Source organism: Gopherus flavomarginatus, chromosome 11 (genome assembly GCF_025201925.1).
Source record: "Gopherus flavomarginatus isolate rGopFla2 chromosome 11, rGopFla2.mat.asm, whole genome shotgun sequence".
NCBI lineage: Eukaryota > Metazoa > Chordata > Testudines > Testudinidae > Gopherus > Gopherus flavomarginatus.
Window position 1 is genome coordinate 18,363,859 of NC_066627.1, and position 10,103 is coordinate 18,373,961.

The 10,103-nt window shown below is 43.5% G+C and overlaps 1 protein-coding gene across 1 annotated transcript; it reads left to right on the forward strand.

The window, feature by feature from the left end:
• Window positions 1-5,139: 5,139 nt before the first annotated feature.
• Window positions 5,140-6,069, forward strand: LOC127030920 (olfactory receptor 10A7-like). The gene has a single exon (XM_050917613.1). It carries the CDS (start codon window positions 5,140-5,142, stop codon window positions 6,067-6,069), a length of 930 nt encoding a protein of 309 aa, XP_050773570.1.
• The last annotated feature ends 4,034 nt before the right edge of the window (window positions 6,070-10,103 follow it).

The window sequence follows — 10,103 nt, forward strand, 5'->3', positions numbered from 1 at the left end:
GGAACTGCAGGTACACAAACACATCAACCAGCTCAGGCAGCAGCAGGAGTATCTGCCGCCCCCTCACCTGGAGAAGGGGGCCCTTCTATGTCTTCTCTTTTATACATTGATAAAAACAAGTTACCTATCACACTCCCCACATGGGTAGTTACCGACCCTACACCTTGTACCTGCAGGTTCGAACAAAACATTCCCAGCCATTATTCTGTCCTCCCATCCTTGCCTTCCTCAGGCCTAGTGTGTTCCTGCACCATCCCCAGGAATGTGTTGTTATGAACACCCAGTACTGAGTACTTAGGAGTGCCTGTGTTTTAGCAATGCCAGCCATACGTTTGCCAAGTTGATGCACTGGAGGGTGACCTCATAAGCAAGCATCTGCTCTCTGACAGACTTTGGCTTCTAGCATGGCCTGGATTTGCTGACTGTGATTCAGGCCTTAGTCGTGCACCAGGCCCCATGCTCAAGGCTCCCCCTCACTACTACAACTACCTTTGGAGGAACCTGTCAGTGAACTTAAGCACTGAAAATCTTCACGTCTGCAATTGTGTCCATCAGGCCAGCTGGACTCCACTTGGTCATTATTATTTATGGAATATTTCCACTGAAGACAATGGAACAACTGACATGAGTAAAGACTTCTCAGTAGAGTCAATGTCTGCAGGGCCATGCACTGCCTGGGAGCTGCATTACAGTTTAGCCATGCAGAGCGATGACCACCTATGGCTGGGAGCAGAAAGGTGAGTCCTCTGGGCATGGGAGGTTGGTTGCATCAGGATATTTGGTTGTACCATCTGCACAGAAAACACTGCACTGATTCCCCAGGCTCAGCCCCTTTGGAGGTGGAATCAAGAGAGACACCGGCTACCACGGAGAAGGATATAAGTACGAGGTGAACTCTAGATTGTGTAAATAGAGAGGGAAGAGCATGTTCTAACACAGATCACGGCAGCTGCTCGTCCGTTCAGGTAGCTGCAGGTCTTTGTGCTGAAAAGATTCAGATTTTGCAGAGTAAGAAGAGACAAGAACTTCAGCTGAGGATCCTGAGTCCTGGCAGCCAAACCCAAAGAAAAAAGAGTTCATCAGTTCAAGCTTCAGCTGTTGTATGGTCACAGGTGAGCACCATCTTCCTGCCTGTGTTTCTATCCCACCTTCCAGACAGGGGCATGACTGTTCTCTGTGAATATTAGCAGTTTTAACCTCCTCTGCCCACAGCAGTGACAGTGTTATTAGCACCATTTCAGAACAGGGAAATTGAGATACGTCTTGTGAAAGGTTCTCAGCCAGGGATCTGGAGCACTGCTTCCACTATAGCTATGGCTGATTCACACCATTTGGGATCTGGCCCACTGAGGCCAGCAGAGCTATGGGCCATTAACCCTATCTGGGATTCTGGTTCATTCACTCCGTATGGAACTATGGCCAATTCACTCCAGCTGGGAACTGGCTCATTCACTCCCATGGAGTAACGGACGATTTACACCAGCTAGAATCCAAACAAGTGAAGTGGATAGAAAGGACCATAATAAGGATATGAAAAATGCAAGGAGAAAATGAGCAGGATGGCACAGGGTGGGATGGTGTTTTGAGGGAGATGGTCTCTGTCCCCACCTCTTCCTTGTCCTCTGAATCCACCTGATGAGTTTAGGTTTGGATGACAAGACGGTAGCTCAGGGATGGGGCTTCCTAAAAGCCAGGAGGGGTTTACTGGGAGATTCTCACTCTGGGTGAAGCTCTTATTTCAGGTTAATAGAGAAGACCTCACGCCCGGGGGTGGTGGAGTAATTCAGTGGCACCAACAGTGGAAGATGGTTTGATGGAGGGCTGGGGGGAAATGGAGGCAGTGTCAGTGTCTGATATGCGAAAAGGTTTGACTACCAGAGGGAATTTGAAGTACATGTGCTCTGAGTTAAAAGCAAGCAGCAAACTCTTTTAGTTTATCTGAATTGGGGAACTGCAAGACTCTGTTGATCCACTGAACTCTCAGGGAATAAAGATAAGGGCTAGAATTAGTCAGAAATTTTCTGAAACTCACTTTCTTCAGAAAATGTCGATTTGGCAGGAAAATGTTAAATAGAATCATAGAAATGTAGGGTTGGAATTCATCAAGTCCAGCCCTCTGTGCTGACTCAGGACCAAAGAAACCTCTGACAGGGATTTATCCAACCTATTCTTAAAAACCTCCAGTGACAGGGATTCTCTCAGAAGCCTATTCCAGATTTTAACTCCCCTTGTAGTTAACAAGATTTTCCTAATAACTAACCTAAATATCTCTTGCTGCAAACTAAGCCCATAACCTCTTGTTATACCTTAAGTGGACATGGAGAACAGTTTATCCCCATCCTCTTTTGAACATCCCTCAAAATATGTGAAAACTATTATCACATCCTATCTCAGTCTTATTTTCTCAAGATTATACATTCCCTATTTTTTTCATCTTTCTTCATAGGTCAGGTTTCCTAAATGCTTTATCATTTTTGTTGCTCTCCTGTGGACTCTCTCCTATTTATCCCCATCTTTCCTAATATGCGGTGCCCAGAAATGGACACCATACTCCATATGAGTGCTGGAGAGCTCCAGTGCTGAATATAGCAGGTCAGTTACCTCCTGTGTCTTACATATGACACTCCTGTTATACCCAGAATGGTATTTACCTTTTTGCAATGGAATCACATCGTATATTCAATTGCTGATGCATTCTAACCCCCGATCCTTTACGGCAGTGCTACCACCTAGCCGTATCTTCCCATTTATTAGTTGTACATTTGATTTTTCCTTCCTAAGTGCAGTACTTTGCAATTCTCTTCATAGAATTGCATTCTGTTGATTTCAGACCAGTTCTCCTATTTGTCAAGATTGTTTTGAATTCTTATCCTGTCCTCTGGCAATCCCTCCCAGTATGGTGTCATCTGCAAATTTTATACATATTCTCCACTCCTTTATCCAAGTCATTAATGAAAATATTGAATAGTACCAGACACATGACAGAATCCTGTAGGACCCCACTAGATACATTCTCCCAATTTGACAGCGCACTATCGATAACTACTTTTAAAATATGCTCTTTCAGCCAGTTGTGCAATCACCATAAAGTAATTTTGTCTTGACCGTATTTCCCTACTTTGCTCACGGGATATATCCTGTCTACTGCTTTTCCTCTATCCACTATGTTGCTAATTTTATTAAAGAAGGAAATTAGATTGACCTGCCTCCTTGCATTCTTGCCAGAATTTTTCAATGTCCCCAGATCCCACTGACTTCAGCTGTTAGGCTCAGCACTTCTGTAATTGGCTCCCTGTGTCTCAAGTTGGGCACCAAGAGAAAACGGATCACACAGGTAGTGATTACTTCCCAAAGTCTAGCATCTCATAGGCTAGGATAGAACCTATTTCTTCTGGCTGATGTTCACTTGCCTTAAATACAAGATCATAATTTCTCTCCCTGCGGTCCCCTATCTCATTCTTCATGGAATTCCCAACTTCCAGAATGAAGGAAGGAAGGGTCCTACAAGCAACAGTCTCATTCACTACACAGCCCTGATTCAGCAAGGAGGGGCAGGTGTGGTGTATTGAGGACTGTATTGGAATTGCAAGCTAATGCTATCTCTTTAACAGTGGGAGGTGGTTTCCTGGTCCTGCTTGCAGGCTAGAGGGCTCTGTAGTAAAGCATGCAATCTTTCATCAGAGTCAGTCTGAAAGGAGCCATCTTGCAGGGAAGATGGTGCGTTGTGCCTCTCTCTGTATTAGGAATCAGTCTGCTTTGTCTCTCTCTCCATTTTGGGGTTATTGTGTGTTATTCTGAATTCTAAAAAATAAAAATAAAGTACACTTCAAACTTTCAAGAACAATATTCTTTGTTTTAATCTAACACCTTTCTGTATTTGCCATGAATATAACAAGAGGCACAAACAGAGAATGTATTACCTCCGCAGAAGAGGTAAAATGAGTGCAGGTGAAGAGTCACCCATCACAGTCTGTCAGTCCAAACAGTAGCCACAGAGTGGCTAGGGCAAGTGTCTTCCCTCCCAGTATAGTTCAGAGACCCAGACCTGGTACTGGCCTCCTACTGAGGATAAAACCAAACACAAGGAGTAAGGATCTTTCACCACAAACTAGTTTCAGCTTGGGACGCTATACAGGGAAATATGCCAATGTAAATATACCACAATAGTTATACTGGTAAAAGTCTGTGTGGTCGCACTCATTCTAGATGGAGTGCTATTTTATGGCTCCATTTACATTGCTTTGAAAGTGACATAGTCTAAACTGGAAAAAGGAACTCTTAGTTGGGATAATGGGGTTCTGATGGGGAGTTGCTCTGGTATAACTATACCTGGGTAAATCCTCCTGTAGACAAGCCCTAGAGCATCACCATGACTAGGAACAGGGCTGAGTTTAGGTTGGCTTAGCTAAGCCTGATCACTTTCCCCAACTCTGCCGAATGAGACCTGAACAAGCAGGGCAGGGTGCTCAATAGTCATTGTTAGAAGCCCTTTGGCAGAGAAATCCTAAAGTTAGTATGTGAAGAGCGCAATGCAGCATAAAAAACTGATCTACATGATACAGCACAAATGATATCAAACAGTGACTACCTAAAAAGACCTAAGAAGTGAGGGTTTACACTGGCACAACCACATTCATAGAGCATTGGTTTCCATTGAGGACAAGGGAACCTTCTGAAGTTCAAACCAAGCCAATTCTCAGCCAGAAAAATTGTGAGTTGTTTTACCAGCCCAAACAAGGCTTGCTGAATTCAGGGAGTCCAGTGCCTACACTTCATTTGACAGACTTCTCGTGGGGAACTGGTTTACTCCCTGCAAACCACTAGTGCGAGCTCTGTGGCATGGAATCAAGGAAGCAAGGCTTAGTCTGTTGTTAGACAGATAAATTAGGTTCTTTGTACAAATCTGAGCTTGCCTTAGCAGTTTGTTTGTGTGTCTGTCTTTCTCACTCACACTCCAATATTGTCAGCCCTCATTGTATGACTCTCAGCCCATCAGCCTGTGTGTTCAGCCCAGTATTTGGGCTGGTGGCCTGAAGGAGAGGAAGCCTTCCAACATTAAAGTATTTAAATTGATAATGTGATGCTGATGTTTAATATATGCTGTTCTCGTTCTATTGCAGGGTTAGGTTCATTTCCCCCATGGCAGACAAGGAACTTAGAAATCAAACCTTTCTTACAGAGTTCATCCTCCTGGGATTTGGGACTATCCCAAAGCTACAGATCCTTCTCTTACTGCTGTTTCTAGTGATCTACATTGTGACCATGGCTGGGAACATCCTCATCGTGGCAGTAGTTGTGGCTGACCAGCATCTTAACACTCCCATGTACTTCTTCCTGGGGAACTTGTCCTGCTTGGAGACCTGCTACACCTCCACCGTCCTGCCCAGCATGCTGGCCAGTCTCCTGACTGGGGACAAAACCATTTCTGTTGGTGGCTGTATCACACAATGTTACTTTGTTGGTTTCCTCGCAGCTACTGAGTGTTATCTTCTAGCAGTGATGTCTTACGATCGGTACCTTGCGATATGCAAACCACTGCATTATACAACCTTTATGAATGGCAGGTTCTGCCTCCAGCTAGCAGCTGGGTCTTGGGCGAGTGGGTTACTGGCTAGTTCCATAGTAATGGGTATGGTGTTACAATTAACTTTCTGCGGCCCCAATGAAATTGATCATTTCTTTTGTGAATTTAAACAAATAATAAATCTTTACCGCAATGACATCTACCAGGTGGAGCTTTTAATTACCATTGTGGCTGGTTTATTCACACTGCCACCATTTGCTTTAACTGTGACATCCTATGTTTGTATCATCTCTGCCATCCTGCTAATCCCCTCCACCACTGGAAGGCAGAAGGCCTTTTCCACCTGCTCCTCTCACCTCATTGTAGTGACGATTTTCTATGGAACCTTGAGTATTGTGTATCTGCTACCAAAAACCAAGACACTCAGACACCTCAGCAAAGTTTTCTTGCTCTTCTACACAATTCTGACTCCTATGGCCAATCCCTTCATATACAGCCTGAGAAACAAAGAGGTGAAAGAGGCTCTGAGAAAAAAATGTCAGTAAATGTGTATATTTGACAAGAATTCAGAAAGCCCATAGTATTTTTTGAAAGATAAATCAATGATGAGTGCAGCTGATTTACAGTTTAATGCACAGATGTTGTGTAGCCCCTTATTTCATGCTATGTCTTTGGTATTGTGAGCTCATATCATTTGAAAATGTGCAAAAATTTGAAACTGTAAGTTCCATCAGAACCAAGATCTCTGTGTTCAGAATAAAATTGAGCTGTATTTAACTTTTTGAAGGTTGGTGGATAATAAGATTTTGGTGGATTTCGTAGGCTGAAACAAAGTCAGCATGTAAAATAGCAACTCAGGGCTGGATCTCCAAAGGGACCTTGGCATTGCAACGCCTCACTTCTAGTTCTGTGCCAGCCAGTGACACCCACACCTAGACTTGGGCAGTCAGGGGGCACATCTACGTGGAAGCAAAAGACCCACGGCAAGGCTGGAGTTGGCCCAGGTCAGCTGACTTTGGCTAGTGGGGATTTGGGCCACAGGGCTGAAAATGGCAGTGTAGATGTTTGGGCTGGAGCCCAGGCTCTGAAACCCTGCAGTGGGGGTGGGTCTCAGAGCCCAAGCTGCAACCCAAGCCCAGACATCTCCAGGGCTATGCTGAGCCCCTCAGCCCGAGCTCTGCCACTCCCAGTCAATTGACCCAGGCACTGATACGTGACCCCATGGGATTTTTACTGCTGTACAGATGAACCAATAGAGTGTCAGACTAGAAGGGATCTCCAGATCATCTCGTCCAACTCCCTGTACAGCACAGGCCATCGCCTCCCACCACCAGCACCTTGACACCAAACCCCACAACCCAAAGGAGATCAAAGTATCACAGCCCTCAGGAGACGGGGCTGTGATGTGCCACAGGCAGTGAGCAGGAGGGACCAAGGTGCTCTGGTACCTGAGGAGTCCGAACTGGCAGGGAAATGGTTAAATGAGAGACATCCAGATAACCTTGGCAAGTAACCCACACACACACGCTGCAGAGGGAAGTGACCCCCACACAAACACCAAGGTCACTGCCAGTCTGAGCAGGGGGGAAATGCTCCTCGACCTCACATATCTGATCAGTTAGACCCTGGTAATGTGAGCAAGAATCAGCCAGCCCAGCACCTCAGAGAGAGACAAAATTCTTGGTGCCACCTCAGAGCCCCAGGACTCTCTGCTACTGTCCCATCTCCAGCCTCGGCCGTCCCTGATGCTTCAGGGGAAGGAGATTAAAAAAAAAATAGGGTAGAAAAAAAATCCCTTCCTTACCCTTGCAGGCAACTGTCTGAAATCCTGAAAAAAGACCTGTAAGGGACATAAGGCATAACCCAGAAGGCAGCCCCTTCCCACAATTGCTGTCTGTGCAGAGCAAGATGTTTGAATCTGCCATAAGCTGTCTCCATAATAGCAGAATCCCTTTTGTTCCGGCCTAGGAATAGTGTCATTGAGAATTCAGGTCTTGTTTTGACTATTATATTATATAATATAATAAAGCCAAAACAAAACGTTTCAATAATTCCCCATCAAAAATTTCAAGTAAACCAATAGATCCCCACAAAACGTCAGTTGCACTGAATCAATGTCTTTAATTGGAAAGCTGGAAATTTCAACCAGGTCTAATGATGCTGCACCATCCAGTGCTGTATTCAGAAGACAGAACTGTAAATATCAATTTCACTGCACATACATAAATTGAGAAAAATATTTCCATCGATAACAACTTAAATTTATGGATATGCAAAGGAAAAAAATGGTGCTTAAAATTTTTATTGTCAAAATCCAGTGATTAAGACTTTTGAATTAGGCTTGTTACAAGTAAATTAGTAGTAAAAACAGGTATGGTTCGTTGATTGAAGTGTATTTATTGTACATTTTGATATGGGATGTTGACAAATTGTGTTTTAATAGTTTACAAAGCTTCAGCTTTTTGAACCTCAATGTCTAATGTCATTAAATACTCTCCTCCTCGGCCCCCGATTTCACACAACTGTGAAAATTTAAATCAATAAAAATCTAAAAAATGCTTTAAAAAGCATTGCTATCATCCATCAGAATTATAAATGAGTTCTGCCAAACCATTGCACAACACAAGACAGAGGATTCTCACCCCATGATTCCTGCCTTAAGCGCATCACTTCTAGTTGTATCTTCTAGGAAGAAAGGTCCAGTCTTGACTTAAAGACTCCAATTGATGGAAAATCCACCACATCCCTTGGAAAATTGTTCCCATGGCGAGCTACTCTTCCTTTTCGTCTCTTGTGTCCTGGTCAGAGGACAATGATTGACTCAGTGAAACACCCCTGTGCAAACGTTGGTCACTGCTCCAATCAGAGCTTGCCTGATGGCCTGCTGTAATAGAACTTTGTTAATGGGGATGCATATTCTTGGTGCCACAGAACCACGGCTCAAGCTTTTGCCTGATGCACTGTTCTTTCACCCGATATTTTCGTAAGTATTTTATGGTCTAAATTTCGGGAAGCTCGTCATTTCTTTGGTGGGAATCCAGGGATGTGCAATGAAATAAAATGAAGTAGAATAAAATAAAATGTTTAACTGCAAGTTTTCCACTTGCATCACTTGTGAACACATTTGATTTCATCCACATTTGTTCCTCCCTCACAACTCATATCAATTATTACTATTAAGAGTTACCCAAAATCTTGAAAAGTGTGTGTGTGTGTGTGTGTGTGTGTGTGTGTGTGTGTGTGTGTGTGTGTGTTGGGAAAGACAGGAAAGATGGAGAATTATTATATACGGAAACCCTGAATGATTTATGGTTGTTGATTTCCCTTTAGAAAAGTTTTATTTTATTTTAGTAATGTCTACTTTAGAAATTTGATTATGTCAAGATGTCAAGCTATATCTTTTTTTTTTTTTTTTTTTTTTTTTTGCTGGAGTCCTCCCTTTCTGGATCCGGAGATGTACACTATGAGCTTTCTCACTCCTTATTTGAAGGTCTTTGAACATTTAACACAAAGAGCTTTTCTCCACAGGGACTTTGAGCTAAAACTAAGAATCACGATTATATGGCTTGCTGCAAAGCTATCCACTTTCGAATTTCTTTGAGAGCACCCACACAGGTGATAGGTCTCTTGTTCTGATTTTTCTGGGGGTAAAATTTTGCAATTTTTCCAAATCAAGCCCGAAAGCCAATTTTTACCAAAGTGTCCACTACATTTAAGTGCCTTTTCTTCTTTATGCCCCATTTGTGAGCTTCTGACCTGGTTTGTTTTATTTTTGCTGAGTACCCTTAGTAGGCGTGGCTGGGGTTGTCGGTGCTCAGCACTTTTGGAGAAAAAGGTCCAGATTGGCTGAAATTAAATGAAGGAACCCAAATTAGTAGATTCATTGCTACTATGCAGTACTTCTTTTTGAAGCAAGGAGCTGAGCAACAATGGCCTGTAAGACTCCAACGCTTTGTTGAATCACACCATTAGCATCCAGGTCTGATGCCGTTACTTAAGACCCTTTTTCTGCAAACCCTTCCATCCTTTCCCGAGTGGTGCTTTCCCAAGTGAGCAGGACCCATCAAAGACAATGAATAAAGATCTGCAAAATCCATAATATATTTTAAGGGCCCATTTCATCTGACCTTCGGCATAACACAGGACAGTGGACTTCATCTAGTGATTCCTGCCTCCAGCCCAGCAAATTATGGTTGAACTTGAATGCTTTGTTCAGAAAAACGTCTGATCTTGGTTTAGGCTGGTATTTTCAAGAGACCTAGGGGGAATTAGTGTCTGATTCTGACTGAATTCCAGTGGGATTTGGTCACCTCACTAATGTAGATTCTAAGATTCAAAGATGTGGAGAATGTAGCACATCACTTGTCATGCTGAGGATAAGGCCCTTGCTCCTTGACTGGAAAAAGTCCCATAGTAGCTCTTGTGTATATGGCTCTGTAACCAGGACTGGATTAAAACAGCATACATGGATCCAGTGCCTATGCTGAGCGAGTGCCCAAGAACATACAGAAGTGACCTACTGCCAGAGAGTATTGGAATCTGCTAAGGGGACAGCACTGGCAGCCTGTTGAGCCAGAAA